We start from the raw sequence: 16904 nt of genomic DNA on the forward strand, positions 1-16904 counted from the left end.
CGTGGTTTTTGTATAGATCTTAAGATGAAGCCTAGGATAAAGTCTTTCTTTGTGGTCCCAGGAGAAGGTCTGCTTAATCAAGGCTGGCACCAGTTTGCTCCAGGGTAGACACATAATACATCATGATGATGAGGAAACAGCAACAACTTGATCTAAGGGCAGATTGCCCTACCTCACCACCCAACTGTGAGATAAAATCAGAAGACGCTCTGCCCTAGGATCTGTGCAAGAACCAATATCTCTAGTTATAAAAGACTGCTCTGGCCCCCATTTAACAATTATTTAAACTGTTGACCAACTATTTTTAAACTCATTATAAATATTTAGTATTATATAGTAAATATGACTATGTATAGCATTACATATATAAAAACACGTGCTCTGGATTGGCAGATTGATACAAAGTGACAAAAATGAGGTAAGGATCAAAACAAAAAAATCTTGTACTTAGTATTTTGTACTTATTGTACATACAATTATTATGTTTGTTGTACTCAAGTATATGAATGCTACATGTATTCAAAATGTTTCTAAAATGGCATTCCAAATTGATCACAGTTAAATTGCCTTGTTCTTAAGCTAAGTGTATCTGGAGGGACCCTTAGTTTGTTTTGTTTTGTTTTTTTTAAAAAAAAGACAAATAGATGGCCAACAGACACTAATGCTATTCATTTAGTGATCATCAGGGAAATGCAAATCAAGACAACTATGAGATATCAACTTACACCAGTGAGACTGACACATATCACAAAGAATAAAAACAACTAGTGTTGGCAAAGGGGACCTTCAATCACTGCTGGTGGGAATGTTAATTGATCCAAGTTTTGGTAAATCAGTAAGACACTTTTCAAAACACTAGAAATTAAGCTTCTATATGACCCAGAACTTCCATTTTTGACACCTCCCTCAATGGACCAAAACTCTATTCAGAAAAGACACTTGTATTTTTATGCTCATTGCTGTACTTTTCACTACTGCCAAAATCTAGAAACCCAAATGTAATCTAAGATCAGAGGACTAAATGAAGAAACTGTGGCTTAGATGCAGAACAGAGTATTACAGAGCTATAAGGAAATAAATGAAATCAAGCAATTTGCCACTACATGGATTGTACTGTAGATCATCATGCTAAGTGAAGCCACGTGGGAGGAAAGAGACAGTTACAGTCATATAAAGCAGCACCGTAGGAGAAAAACAAATAGCTCAAAAAACACAAGCTGAGCTTATCACAGCAGAAGGATGAGGTTTGAGAAAGACCTGAGACAGTAGTGGAGGGAGCAAACACTTTGGTTGGGATGGGATTGGAATATTGTTTACATGAAATGAAACCCCATTTTTTTCTTTTTTCTTATTGAAACACACCTGGCATTTTTAAGGGGTACTTCTAACTGCACTCAGGAGTCACTTCTGGGTGTTTGGGGGAGCATGTGGAATGCAAGGGATCAAACCTGAGTTGGTCATGTACCAGCCAGATGCCCTACCCATTGCACTAACTCTCTGGCCCCCAAACTGCATTATTGACAGTATTATAAAATCATGGTGAGTAAAATTTTTAAAAATCTAAATACAAAAAAAAATAATGAAGAGTGATAGGCAGATTATGGGGCACAGTGGGGGAGTTCAAAAATACCTTTCACATGTGAGGTCCTAGATTCAATGTCTGACAGTGCCAGGAAAAAAAGAAAAATGATTTTCCTCAAAGCGAAAGGACCTCAAGTGATATATTTTCAACTACAGAATTGTCAAAGATTTTATGACAATTTAAAACAAGTAAAAGGTGAAATGATCATTATATTAAGTTCTTAAAACACGAAATGTGGAGTCAGTAACAGGAATAAACAAGAGCCTCTACAATGGGGTATGATGATTATATGGTGAAATAAGGAAAAACACAAGCCTACCCCAAAACCTCAAATTTAGAGGTCAGAAAGACTGTACTGGGTTAAGGTCCTTGCCATGCAATGTGGCTGACTCCAAATGGGTCCCCAGTAGCACAGATAAGTCCCTGAGCCTTGCCAAGAGTTATCCTTCAGCAGAGCCAGGGATAAGTCATGAGCACTGCTGCTCAAAACATGGCTCAAAAACATAACCAAGCCAAAGGATCTAAATGCACAGAGAAAGCAGTGTACTACTCAAGGTTAAATGATTGGCAAAATGATACAATTTCACCACACACACACACACACACACACACACACACACACACACACACACACACACACACACGTAAATATCGTTCTGCTGGGTTGGACAGATACTATAGCAGGTAAAGTGTTTGCCTTGCACGCAACTAATCTGGGCTAGATTTCCAGCACCCCACATTGGTTCCCCAATGTGCTAGGGATGATTCCTGGAATCTGATGATTCCAGAAGCAAGGGTAAACCCTGTGCACTGTTGGGTGTGCCCCCATCTCACTCACCTCCAAAAAATCACCCTGGCATTCATTACTTTTTCATTTAACTGAACACTGTCACCCCCTTCCTGTATATCCTTATTTAAAATATTTTCAGTATTTTACTTTAAATAAACAACAAAGTCAATCTGGAAATAATACTATAATAGTAATAGACAATAGTTTCAAAATAATGGCATATTAAATGTACTGCTATACCTAGTAACTTAGTCCTAACTTCCCAAAGAACTTACTCTCCTAATTTTCTTCCGTTTTTTGGAACGTGGTCTGGTCTCTATTCTCTGGACACTGCATCGAACAAGCAACAACAGGTCTTGCAGACTGAATAACTTGTAAACAAAATTTCCTTCTTGAGGAGCTACATATTCTGAAGTATCTTCAACATAATCCTGAAGTTCATATGGTAATCCTTTAAAAATAATTATATTTCATTATTTTTATCTTAAAATATATTAACCCTTAGTAACAGTATAAAAACCATTCAATTATCTATTCTCAAATGTCCATTAATTCTATTTCCTTTGAGCTGGCCCTGGACTAGACACCCTTGGCATTTCTGTTTGTTTTCAGTGGAAATGCACTATGAAAAACACAAAGTTTGCTTCCCTGTAACTTCACTAACCCTAGGCAAAGTAGCAATCAGTGACAGTTTATGAAGTGAGAGGAAACAAGAGATTTAAAAAGTAATGTTATTTGAATCCAGGCAAAGTTGATTCTAATTTTATTTTGTTTTGTTTTGTTTTTGGGTCACACTGGCAGCGCTCGGGTTACTCCTGGCTCCACGCTCAGAAATTACTCCTGGTATGCTCGGGGGACCATATAGGATGCCGGATTCAAACCAATGACCTTCTGCATGAAAGGCAAACATCTTACCTCCATGCTATCTCTCCGGTCCCCTAATCTTATTTTTAAAGTAAGAATATATAAAAAAGTCCCAAGCCAAGAATAAATATATTTGGACTAATAAATATTTAAGTTTGTTTCTTATACACTTCCTCCTCATCAGTTTGGCAAACTATGTGACCTATAGTTAACAGTCCTTATAACTAACTGTTGGACACAGAAAAGTTGCAAAATCCATCTCTCTGTGAGTATAAGTGTAGAGAGGTTATAGAAGTAGAAATATTATAGGCTGAAAAATAAAATATTAATGACTACATAAGAATTGTAAAGTAGATCACAATGGATAGAAAATTTAAAAAGTGAAGTAAATTACAAACAAGGAACAGGCAACAGTCTGTGTTGAAATGTTTTGTAAATATTTACTCACGTCCCTTTGGCTTCTGAAATGCAGAAGGCCATGAAGATCTTGGCCAACTTGAGGTGTCTGAAGGAGTAAAGGGTTGCTCAGAAGCAGGAGGCTGTTGAGAATTCTCTAAATTCATGAAGGGTAATTCAGGAACTTTTCTGGAAATTGGCTTTAAAAGTTCATCCTGCATTTTTAAGATTTCTCCAACTGGGTCAAATTTTTTATAAACTCTTTTGATAGGCTTTTTTAAGACACACGATTCATCAGGACCAGTAGAGTTAGTCTGGTTTCCCATGGAAGGCTGTGCTGTGGAAGAATTTGGGTTTACTGGGTTAGAATTTAAATTAGAATCTGCATTGGCTGCCTTTCCATTACTATTATTCTGACACTCTGTGTCAATAATTAAACAATCTTCATCTGTATCACTAGTGCAAATACCACCTTGAGGTTTCGATGTGTCTGATGTAAGGGTTATTTCCTTTGAACTATCTGCATGCTCTGGAATGCTGAGTCTCTCATGGGCAAAAACCCCATCATTTCTGTCAGAGGTTTCTACTTCCATAGCACTTTCTACTTGTAAGGGAGCAGGTGCTTTCAGATCACAGTCCTGCATTAAAGATTTGTCAAGATTGGCTGAATTTTCGTCAGGGGAGGCAAATTCTGGACCATCTTTAACTTTACTCTCTTCAGGACCACTGTCCACACCAGTCACCAGCTGCTTCTCCTTCTGCAATTGCTCCAGCAAAATCTGAGATAAACTCCTAGAATGAGAACCAGGTGGTGCACCTGGCACAACAGCTGCAGGTGCTGTGACTGGGACAGTAACAGTGTCTGCACTTCTGGGTACCATGTTATTGCTTTCTGGGCACGGTGACTGAGAGGGTTTGGTTGTAGTCGCTCCAAAAGTCTCAAGTTCTGTGACATCATCATTAAAATCCAGATCCAAGTTCTCAAGAGTCTCAATTTTTCGGCTCTCATTAACTTCACAGGACATCTTTAAAAAAAAAAAAAGATATTATAAACTATTAGAAAAAATTACAGGTCACTTGTCTTCATGTCTCTGCACATCACAGTAGTGACCTTTAATATCAAATAAAGTCCGATTGCTCTGAAAGGATCATATTTAACTATTAACAACTAATTTATTCAACCCTAATTTCCCATTGAAATGTTCATGAGACAGACATATTTGCCAAGTTGTAATATAATTGCACAGGAAATAGAGTACACTTATGAATCAAGAGAAATTTCTACTAATCAAAAAGTAGACAGATAGGCTGGAATGATAGCACAGCTGTAGGGCGTTTGCCTTGCATGCTGCCAACCCTCTGTCTGATCCCCCAGCAATCCCATATGGTCCCTGAGCCTGCCAAGAGCTACGTGAATAAAATCAGGAGTAATCCTGGAGTGCCGCTAGGTGTGACCCAAAAACCAAAACCAAAAAAAAAAAGTAGTCAGAGACTCAAAGAATAGAGAGTGGGCCAGACAGGAAGACAGTCATTCTACATATATTTATTCAAGCAATCTTACAATCTTGGACTCAACAGAACAGGAGGAGAGCTTCTGGGCTACGTGGAGAGTATTTTCCACTGCAATCTGGGAAGTGTTGCTAGCTTCACCCAACAAAAAACTCCCCAACTACACAAGATAAACAGCCTTGACTATGAAATGAAAGAGAAATGGAGAGGAAGGGACTCTCCTGGATTCTGAAATATAAAATCATTGAGGTGGTAGCTTCTCATAGACTGTCTTGGTATAAAACAAGTTTTAATTTATTCAGGAATAAACCACATTCTCTCCTCAGTTTGGTAGAACACTTAAAATAAAAACCTGATTTGGGATTTGATAAAGAATCATTCTAATAACAATCATATAATAAGAACAGTCAATCCATTCCCACTCTGAAACTAAATTTCCTCATCACTGTAATGCTGACAAAAAGGTCACATTCTTAGGTTTGCTTTAAACATTAAATTAAAAAAATCTACAAAATTTTTGCTAGCAAATAGTAAGGAGCCTCTCAGAAAAATGACTGTTCTTCCTAAAAGAGAGGTTAAGAAGTTTTACTAGAAAAAGAAAAGAAATTAAACCACATACTGTTAACAGAGTCATTATAGAAAAACATTAAAAACAAAATGATGCAGGAGGAGAGACGGCTCAACCAGCTGAATATGGACTTTTGCAAGCAGGCCCTGGCACTCACCAATCTATAAGCATTGACAAACATGACCCCTGACCCCTGAGTACAGGTGGGTGTGTCCCAAAAAACAAAAACAAAAACTATGGAAGATCAAGAAATTAAGAATAAAGAAATAGGGGCCAGAGCACTGGCACTAGAGGTAAGGCGTCTGCCTTGCAAGCTCTAGCCTAGGACGATCTGCGTTTCGATCCCCCAGCATCCCATATGGTCCCCCCAAGCCAGGAGCGATTTCTGAACGTATAGCCAGGAGTAACCCCTGAGCGTTACTGGGCATGGGCCAAAAACAAAACAAGAAAAGAATAAAGAAATAGCAATAATAGGGTTACATACTATAGAACTCAATGCAAATAAAGTACTAGCTAGAAAAAGAAATCTTATGTTAAGAAAAGATGAAATTGGGATGAGAGCAATAACAGAGTGGATAGGCCATTTGCCTTACGTGCAGTCAGACCAGGTTCTATCCCCAGCATCTCACATAGTTCCCAGAACTTGCCAAGAGCAATTTCTGAGTGCAGAGCCAGGAGTAACCCCTGAAAGCCTAAATGCCTGAATGCCACTGGGTATGGCCCAAAAACTAAAACCCCCCCAAACCAAAAATAAATAAATAAATAAATAAATAAATAAATAAATAAATAAATAAATAAATAAAAGCAAAAAAGGAGAGGTGAAACTAAGGATAAAATATATAATATTAATTAAAGGTAGGAATTAATAAATAATGGTATTACCATGAGTTGTGACCAGCCAATAAAACACAAAGCCAATAATGAAATAAATACAAAAAAATGTCTAACAAAAATACAAATGTACTTATTCAAAGATAAGTAAAGATACATAAGGTCTTTAAGAAAGTAAAAATACAGGGCCAATGCATTGGACAGCGAGAAGGCATTTGCCTTGCAAGTGGCCTACTTGGGATGGACCCGGGTTCCATCTTCAATCCTCAGCATCTTATATGGTTCCCCAAGCCTGCCAGGAGTACCCGAGTGCAGCTGGGTGTGGGCCAAAAACCAAAACCATACAGGAGCATAACAAAGTATGAATTATAATAATCAAAACATATATGAATAATAGAAAACATATAGACTACAAAAATATACCTTCTCCCTCCCAAGAAAAACTTCAAATGACAGGCTATAATTTAAATTTCTAAAGACAGACTATAAATTAACGTACAAAGAAAATTTCTCAGCGAGTAACAAATGGCTCAGTAAATCCTTGATGACTTTAATAACTCAACTGGAGATATAATCATTTTCACAACTATTTTTACTGAATCATTTTTTGATTATTCCACATACCAATATAAAGTAAATTATTTTGTGCCTGCCAAAGGGACAATGGAGTGTAAGAAACTGAGGACAATAGTGGAGGGAGGGAAGGTCACAATGCTGATGAAATTGATGCTGACACAATGGATGTCCAAAGTAACTTGTGTTAAGTAGAATGTCTCAAATATAGACAACGGGGAGGGGAAGAGGAAGATGGGAGTATTGGTGTTCTTTTTCTGACTGAAACCCAACTACAAACATGTTTGTAATCATGGTTCTTAAAGATACTATTTAAGAAAACAAAACAAAGTAACTATTATGAACAACTTTGCAAGCCACAGCGTTTACATATATTTTTTTTAAATTAAACAGAATGTGCTTTTAAATTTCAGTAGAAATAAAGGAAATATTGGGCCCGGAGAGATGGTACAGCGGCATTTGCCTTGCAAGCAGCCGATCCAGGACCAAAGGTGGTTGGTTCGAATCCCGGTGTCCCATATGGTCCCCCGTGCCTGCCAGGAGCTATTTCTGAGCAGACAGCCAGGAGGAACCCCTGAGCACCGCCGGGTGTGGCCCAAAAACCAAAAACCAAAAACCAAAAAAAAAAAAAAAAAAAAAAAAGAAATAAAGGAAATATCAATATAGCATAAATTATTATGTTATGATTTTGCTTTCTTGTTAAAAATAATTGTAAAAATGTAAACAAACAGGGACCAGAGTAGTGGTGCAAGCAGTAAGGCATCTATCTGCCTTGCCCATGCTAGCCTAGGGTGGACAAAGGTTCGATCCCCTGGTGTCCCAGATGGTCCCCCAAGCCAGGAGTGATTTCTGAACGCACAGCCAGAAGTAATCCCTGAGCATCACTGGGTGTGGCCCAACCCCCCCAAAAGTAAACAAACAATAGTAAACTGACATCAAAATAGACAACTACTCCATATTTCTGAATAAAATAAGTTAGAGCTGTAATAACCAACTAAAAGCCAACAAAATTGGAACGCCAACACTTAAACCCAGAAATATGGAGTCTTTTCAAGAAAATGGAAAAATAGTAGAGAGATAGTAGACTGTGTGCCTTGCACCATGCTACTAACCGAGATTTGATTTCCAGTACCCGAATTGGTCACCAGAACATGGCCAGTAGGGACCCCCTAAGCACAGAGCATTGTTGGGTATTGCTGAAAACCAAAAGGCAAAAAAAAAGAACTTTTTAAAAATTGAAAAAAAAATTCTTTTTTTTTTTTTTGTTTTTTGTTTTTTTGGGCCACACCCGGTGACGCTCAGGGGTTACTCCTGGCTATGTGCTCAGAAGTCGCTCCTGGCTTGGGGGACCATATGGGATACCGGGGGATCGACCGCGGTCCGTCCTAGGCTAGCGCAGGCAAGGCAGGCACCTTACCTCTAGCGCCACCGCCCGGCCCCGAAAAAAAAAATTCTTGAAGACTACTGGATATGGCCCCACAGTAGTAACAATAACAAACAAAAGAGAATAAGAAAGTAATATCATCATAGCATCACAGATACTGGAACACATCAAAAAGAACAAGAACTACCAGTGCTGGCACAGATGTGGGGAGAAAGGGACCCCCAAGCCCTGGTGAGAATGTATACTAGCCCAGCTTTTTTTGAAAACTAGAAAATGAGCTTCCATATGACCCAGCAATTCTGCTCTTGGGAAGATATCCTAGATATACTAAAACACAATGGAGAACTATTCATAATAGTTAGAATCTGGTAGAATATGGAAACAACAACCCAAGTGCCAAAAAGCAGATGAATGGATAAAGAAACTGTGGTACATCTACACAACAGAATATTATGCCGTTATTAGGAAAAAAATGAGGTCATGAATTTGCTTATAAATGGATGGATATGAAGAGTACTATGCTGAACAAAATGAGTCAGAGTGTGAGAGACAGATTGATCACACCCAGTTTGAGGATATGAAAAAAGCATGGTAATAATACCCAAAGATAATAGATATGAGGGCCAGCAGGTCTTGTCTATAGTAGAAAGCTTGCCACAAAGAAGGGAAATGACTATGCTAGAGAAGAGAAGGGACCACTATGACAATGATAGTTGGAAATGATCACTCTAAACAAGAACTGGGTACTGAAAGAAGGTAAAGTGATATGCATGATACCCTTTCAGAAACATTATTGCAAAGCAGTGTCTAAGATAGAGAAGAAAATAGTCTGCCATGGAGGCTTGGCAGAGGGGAGGGGAGGGAGAACAGTTGGAGGGAAACTGAAGACATTAGTGGGGAATATGTACTGGTAAGGGATGGGTGCTGGATACTGTATAACTAAAACTCATTGACTAAGAACTTGGTAACTATATCTCATAGTGATTCAATTAAAAGATTTTAAAAAGAAGTTGACTATAAGTTTTCAAATTAATGAATTAAAAAGAAAACAACCCTAACAAAAATTTTATTAAAATTAGGGGCCGGGCGGTGGCGCTAAAGGTAAGGTGCCTGCCTTGCCTACGCTAGCCTCGGACGGACCGCGGTTCGATCCCCCGGCGTCCCATATGGTCCCCCCAAGCCAGGAGCGACTTCTGAGCACATAGCCAGGAGTAACCCCTGAGCGTTACTGGGTTTGGCCCAAAAACCAAAAAAAAAAAAAAAAAATTTTATTAAAATTAAAAGTACCGGGCCGGAGAGATAGCATGGAGGCAAGGCGTTTGTCTTGCATGCAGAAGGATGGCAGTTCGAATCCCTGCATTCCATAAGATCCCCCAAGCCTGCCAGGAGTGATTTTTTTTTTTTTACACCCGCCCCCTAGGAACGATTTTTGAGCGTAGAGTCAGGAGTAACCCCTGAGCGCTGCCGGGTGTGACCCAAAAAAACAAAAAAATTAAAAGTACTGGGCCCGGAGAGATAGCACAGCAGTGTTTGTCTTGCAAGCAGCCGATCCAGGACCAAAGGTGGTTGTTTCGAATCCCGGTGTCCCATATGGTCCCCCGTGCCTGCCAGGAGCTATTTCTGAGCAGACAGCCAGGAGTAACCCCTGAGCACCGCTGGGTGTGGCCCAAAAACAAAAAACAAAACAAAAAAATTAAAAGTACTAATCATTTGTTAATGTTTATCATAAATTTATAATAAAATTAGTGAAAATGTATTCAAATACCATAAAGAACTTTAATCATTAAAAAAAATTTCCCAGTATCAGAGGAGTTCTTATTTTAATTACTAATTCAAATTCAAAGCCTCTAAATTCCTATTCCAGGTGTGAAGACTCAGACAACCATTTCTGAAGAAACAGATTTCTTTTTGCTCATCCTCACCCTGATGGCTTCATTCCTCTGAAGGAAATTGAACTGACTTTTGGCCCTGACTAGTCAATGACATTGCCCAAAGCACAGTTCATTTCTTGTGCTCTTTAGATGGGACAAAACCTGAATCTCAGGCACCTGCATCCTGGATTTTTCTAGTATCTCCAGCCCTAGTATTCCTCACCTCTGTTAGCTCTTCGATGAGTCTAAGACAGACTGTCTAGCTTTTCATTCTGTCTTTAGCAATTGGGAAGGCAAAAATTATGTGCTCTGCCATTACTGAAAAAAGTTTCTGTCACTTTTGTCTTTCTTAAACTAATTTTGATTTTCTTATGAGAACTTGTGATTCCTGACATTCATCACCCACCACTGCAAGTTTTAGGCAGATAAAAAATATATATATAATTAAAAAAACATAAGAAAAATTGGAAATACTTTATGACCATATCCTAAAGATATTAAAAGGCAAGAAGCAGAAAATAATAAATATGAAAGACTTTAACTAGTGTGAGTAAAGTACAGATAAGACATCTGTCCATTTTATGTTAAAGTTTTCTCATTTTATCCAAGTTTCTATTTTTTTTCTTTTGGTCAGGGTTTACTTCTGCTACTTTATTACTTTTTTAAATTACTTTTATTCTGGTAAGAATAATTCCTGGAGGTGCTCAGTAGAACATATGTGATGCTAGGGATCAAACTGGGGTCAGTGGCAGGCAAGGCAAGTGCGTTACCCACTATACCGTATTTCTGGCCCCTATTTATATTTATTTATCTTATCATGAATCTAAATTAGTGTTATCTCCTTTTTTCCTTCTAACTACGCAGTTTTTCTAAGTAGCATATGTCGCTAATTATGTAGGTTTTTCTTGGGTGGAGGAAAACACAACCAGAATCTAGGGTTCTAGCAGTCTCAGGGTAATATGCAGTGCCAGGGCCTCCTGTAAGCAGATGAAGCTGGCTGAACCATCTAGCTGTCTCACTTCTGTTACTGTTTTATTATCTATAACCTCTGCCACTAATGTAAGCACCACAATAATGATGTGAACGAAGTCTTAAGTCTCTTATTAAAAGTAGGAAAGTAAAGTTGAGGAAAGTAAAATTTGTTGTCCAAAATCTAGTATAACTTGGAGTTCAATTTTAAGTTTTCAAAACAAAGTAAGCATTACTTACATCCAATTCAGATACATAATCCTCAGGTTTGTCCATAAATACTGCCGAGACTGGAACAGATGTGTTTTTGGACATCATGAATTTCAATGGAACCTCGTGGAAGATATGATTTCTCTCTCTCATAGTCATTTTCTTCTGAGGAAGTGGTGAATTAATATAAATTACTTTCACTGGTTTAGAACCTTAAAACAGAGGAGTGGTTAATTTTTAGATGTATGTTTTTAACAGGGTGACAAAAAAAAATCCCTACATGACAGGATAGCACATATCCCATATTTTGACCATCCTTGAACTACAATATCTTTAACATTCCTTAAAGATCTAAGGACAAGACAATCTGACTAGTAAGAAAAACATACTCTAAAAGACTCCCTGCACTCCACTTGAAACTATACTTTTACTATCTTTATTATCCAGTTCTCACAGGGTTCAACTTTCAAAATTTTTAGAGCAGAGAATATATTACATTAAACTCTAAATATGTAGTTTTTGTTTTTGTTTTTTTTTGGTTTTTCGGGCCACACCCGTTTGATGCTCAGGGGTTACTCCTAGCTAAGTGCTCAGAAATTGCCCCTGGCTTAGGGGGACCATATGGGAGGCCGGGGGATCGAACCGAGGTCACCATCTTTCCTTGGCTAACGCTTGCAAGGCAGACACCTTACCTCCAGCACCACCTCGCCAGCCCCCTAAATGTGTAGTTTAGTTTCATTACATGTAGTATTTTACTATTACATAGTTACATTACTATTACATAGTTACATATTCTAGCATATATAAAAATTAAACATAAAAACAGTAAGGAGAATAATCTTTTACATAAAGAAAGTTATCTACCAAAACTAATTTTACTGAACTATTAAAAGAGAAAACTATTTCACACTTAAAAATTGAACTGCAACAACAGACAAGCCTTGGCAACTCACCTATTTAGGTTACCTAATAAGAGTCTGACATACCTTAGTTCAGAAACTTTGTGCACTGTGTATTTACAGTACTGTATAACTCACTTTTTGTGTATAGTTGGCCACCTTGCACAACTTTTTACCTACCCTTCAAATGTGTATAAGTGTCACATTTCTAACCTTCTTAAGATTTAGATTTTCCACCTATCTTTAAATAGTTGAAATACTCTAACTTCTCTTTTGAGAGTACTGACAAGGCAAATCACTAACCTGCAACGGGTATTAGTTGAATACACACTGGAATTTCCCACTGTTCCTTGTAGTCTGGTCCATGATTATTTAATAAAGTAAACAATGACTGACTAGTTAAAGCTACGTGAGGGTGATATCTTGAAACAAGCTTCTCTGCATTTGGATCATTACTAATATCCTGAAAAATAATATATAATTTGTTAATTGACTGTATTTGTTAAAATTTCTTTCTTTTTTTTTTTTTTTTTGTTTTTTTTGTTTTGAGCCACACCCGGTGCCACTCAGGGGTTACTCCTGGCTATGCACTTTGAAATCATTGCTGGCTTGGGGGACCATATGGGATGCCAGGGATCAAACTGCGGTCAGTCCTAGGTTAGCGTGTGCAAGGGAAACACCCCACCGCTTGTGGCACCGTCTCAGCCCATTAAAAAGTGATAAAAAGAAATTCAGAATTGCTTGAAATGAGTACAGAAGATTACTTAGGAAGTTACAAGACCACCTTCCTACTTACATAATGCATTGCTGCAGCTGTTTGTTCTGGTGTTTCACTGGCAGGCATACTGTCTTTAGAGAGATTCAATTTTGCAGGCATTGAGGGAAATACTGTTTTTACAAACTTTACAGTACCCTAAACCAGAAATAAAAGAATATATCATTATAAAATCTTCTTGTATTTTTTTCTTTAAGAAAAAAAATCATATAAAATTCATAGCCTAAAATCCTTCATTTTCCTAAATGCAGATGCCAAATTTAGTCTCCTTCAAGCAAAATTTTCATGATTTTGTTTGACAATCACCACATATGCTTTTCACAGAAGAATCCAAGGTAAAAAGTGCCATGGAATTTTCCCTTCCATTTAAAATTCTAACCTGTCATCTTATGAAATACAAATCATAATAGGGTATAACAGAAACTCTAAAATTTCTCTCTACACTTACTTCCTATATGATTGCGAATAAAATCTCTTTTTTTAAAAATAAAAGTCTTCCTGTTTGAATTCAGGACCTAAGAATTAAAAAATAAAGTTCATAGAGATATTTTCATAATATATTGCTACTTAAAAATTAAAAGAATTACAAATTTGTAATGTATATTTTAAATATACATGTAAATATACATGTAAATGTATGTTTTAAGTTTTATCATATCATTGCCCAAATTAATCTTAAATATAAAATGAGTATATAAATCAGATGGTAATGCAGATAAAAATGAGCTTAATCTTTCATAAAGTAAACCTTACCAATGCAAGAAGTGTTTTTTCTAATTTCAATCCCATGTCTAGTCTGAATGGAAAGAATCCCATTAAACTGGTGACTTCATGGAGAGTATAGAATTCTGGATACTTTTTCACTTGTTCAATGCAAGCTCTTAAAATTTGCTAGAAGTAAAATTAAGAAAAAGTCATTTGGATCATGCATTTCGAATCTAACAAAAACAATTTAAGATGCATCTGACTATATGATTATTCATTTTAAATATCATCCTCATTTCAAATTTCAAATCAGAAAGCAAGCCATATTTTATTTTGCAGTACTTCTTTATAATTTCTCAAAACACTGGTATTTCATAAGACAAAAATAAGCAATTCTATTAGATTTTACATGAAATTATGAAGAAATTGTTATGCCAAAAAATAGTCACATAAAAATTCAATATATTATATACTACAATAAAAGCAATTAACATAAATGGCCATAAATAAATTTCAGAGCTCTAAAAGATTCCAAGCAGATCATTTCAAGGTCATTCTAATCTACAATCAGAAAAGCAAAAAAGAAATGCTTTACTTATTTACTTCTCTCCAATTACTTAAAAATATTAATAACTGGGGCCAGAGTGATAACACAGTGGGGATGGTGTTTGCCTTGCATGCAACTGACCCCACATTTGATCCTTGGCATCCCAGATGGCCCTCCAAGCCTGCCAGGAGTGATTTCTGAACATAAAGCCAAGAGTACTCCTGAACACTTCCCAGTGTGGCCCCAAAACAAACAAACAAATAAACAGACAGAAACAAACAAAAACAACTTACTAGGAAATATATTCAGAAAAGAAATAAAATTGATGCTTTACCTAAGCAGTGTATGTGCAATTTGTGATAACATGCAAACAACTCCCAGTAGAACAGAACACAAATTATCTTCATAAACCTAGATAATTAAACTATGGTAACTGAAACTGCAGGAAAATAGATTGTGTAAAAAGTTCTTTTAAACAAATTTATCACTAAATGTTTAATTTGTATATGCTTTGGGTATCAAGTAAAAGTTCCTCAGGCAAAAAAGAGGCTGTGAATGGGTAAAGTCTAAGATCCTGTCCGAAGACCGTATTTGAAGCCGTATTTGAAGGTATTTTAGAGCACAGTTGTAGAGCACAGACCTTGCATGTTTGAGGTCCTGGGTTCTATCTCCACCACAGAAAAAAACAAACAAACAATAAAACCATGTTTTTTTACTCTATCAACAAACCTAATCTGAATCTTTCCAAATACAATTTATGTTGCAATAACTCTTAGCAATAAGCCTATCCTTTTTTTTCTTTTTTAATTTTTTATTGAGGCCATTGTGAATTACAACCCTTTCACAGTTGTGCTCAGGTGTTTAGTGACAGTAAATTAGGGCCATTCCCACCACCAGTATTGACCTCCTTTCACCATAGCTCCCCACATGGATCCCAAACCTCTACCCCTAGCCCTCTGAACTACTAGTGTAACAGGTCCATTTTTTGTTTAGCTTCTTATAGTTTGGGTCTCTTGATTCTGTTGTCATTGACTTTGGCTTGGGTATTTAAATTCGACCTCTTTTTTTTCCCATTCAATGTTCCAGAGAAGCAATAAGCTTATTCTAATAATATAATCTTTCCAATTATCTCTAAAAATATGTGTAAAGTAAATATCCTTTCATCTATAATTTTACTTTCCTTCCTTCTCACTCCACACTAACATTAACATTTTCTCTTCCATCCACCCTTTTCAATACTGACCTTGATATTAAATTCAGAATATTATTTTCAATGAAATACTTTCAATGGAAGAGTTTTAGCAACTACAAATTCATACCATATAATAGTTTTATTCTTTATTAACTCTCTAACATTCCATTATAAGGTAATCATTACAAGAATTTGAACATATAAAGAAAAAAGGTATGTAAGAATTATGTGACAAAGAAAATATTCTAGTTAGATATTTCCAGACATCTAACTGATGGACATTGTAATGCTTTTAGTCAAATTTCACTTACTTCAGTAAATATGGAAAGAGAAAGAGGGACAGCAGAAGAGTTAAGGAACCCGTCTTGCATGCAGCCAACCCTGGTTCAATCTCTGGCACCCACAAGTTCCCCCAAGAAACATCAACAGGGAAGGAGTCCTAGGTCTCCTAAGCACCACTGAGAAGGTTAAAACAAAACAAAACAAAAAGGGTCTATCATCCATCTCCCTAAACAATATTAACCCTCCAAGTGCCTTGAAAACTCAATATAAAAGAAGAATATATACACACTAATTTATTATGTATCTATCATTAGCTGGGTTGAAGAGAGTGCACAGGGAGTTAGTTATGTGCTTGCTTTGTAAGAGGTTGACTCTGAATTCGATTCCAGATAGCACAGGGTCACCTGAGCAACATCAGGACTCCCAGGCACAAAGTCTAAAGTAAGTCCTGAGGGGCCAGAGCAAGAACACAGAGGGTAGGATGTTTGTCTTGCACGTGGCTGACCTGAATTTGGACCCTAGCATCCCATGATGATCCTCCAATGCTGCCAGTAGTAATTTCTGAGTGCAGAACCAGAAGTAACCCAAGTGCTGCCAAATGTGGCCAAAAACAAAACTAAGAAAGTCCTAAGTATCAAGAGATGTGGCTCAGACATTCCCCAAATAATGCACCTTTACAATTACAAATCAGATGCAAATGACTGAATTCTTAAGTTTATTCTGTTCTATAAAGAGAAGAAAGCATGGTATTACGTTTTGAAACTTAAAAAATGAGAGGCTGAAGAGATAGTACAACAGATTGGGAACTTGTTTTGCATCTGACTGACAAGGGTTCAATTTCCAGCACCCCATATAATCCCCAAGTACCACCAGGAGAATGTCCTGTATAGCAGATATCATGAGGTTCATTTCTATCCAAGTAACACCAGGTGCTGGATAAACTACAATAAATGTCTA

General features: G+C 37.0%; 1 protein-coding gene across 1 annotated transcript in view; it reads right to left on the reverse strand.

Moving 5' to 3' along the window:
- Positions 1-16904, reverse strand: part of ICE2 (interactor of little elongation complex ELL subunit 2) — a 62027-nt gene that overhangs the window by 27459 nt on the left and 17664 nt on the right. Inside the window, exons 6-11 of the mRNA XM_049773630.1 lie at positions 13975-14112; positions 13243-13359; positions 12750-12909; positions 11578-11759; positions 3685-4657; positions 2648-2823 (exon numbers count right to left, since the gene is read on the reverse strand). Coding sequence (XP_049629587.1) covers positions 2648-2823; positions 3685-4657; positions 11578-11759; positions 12750-12909; positions 13243-13359; positions 13975-14112 — 1746 coding nt within the window. The remainder of the gene's footprint in view (positions 1-2647; positions 2824-3684; positions 4658-11577; positions 11760-12749; positions 12910-13242; positions 13360-13974; positions 14113-16904) is intronic.

This window comes from Suncus etruscus, chromosome 5 (genome assembly GCF_024139225.1).
Source record: "Suncus etruscus isolate mSunEtr1 chromosome 5, mSunEtr1.pri.cur, whole genome shotgun sequence".
Classification (NCBI taxonomy): Eukaryota; Metazoa; Chordata; class Mammalia; order Eulipotyphla; family Soricidae; genus Suncus; species Suncus etruscus.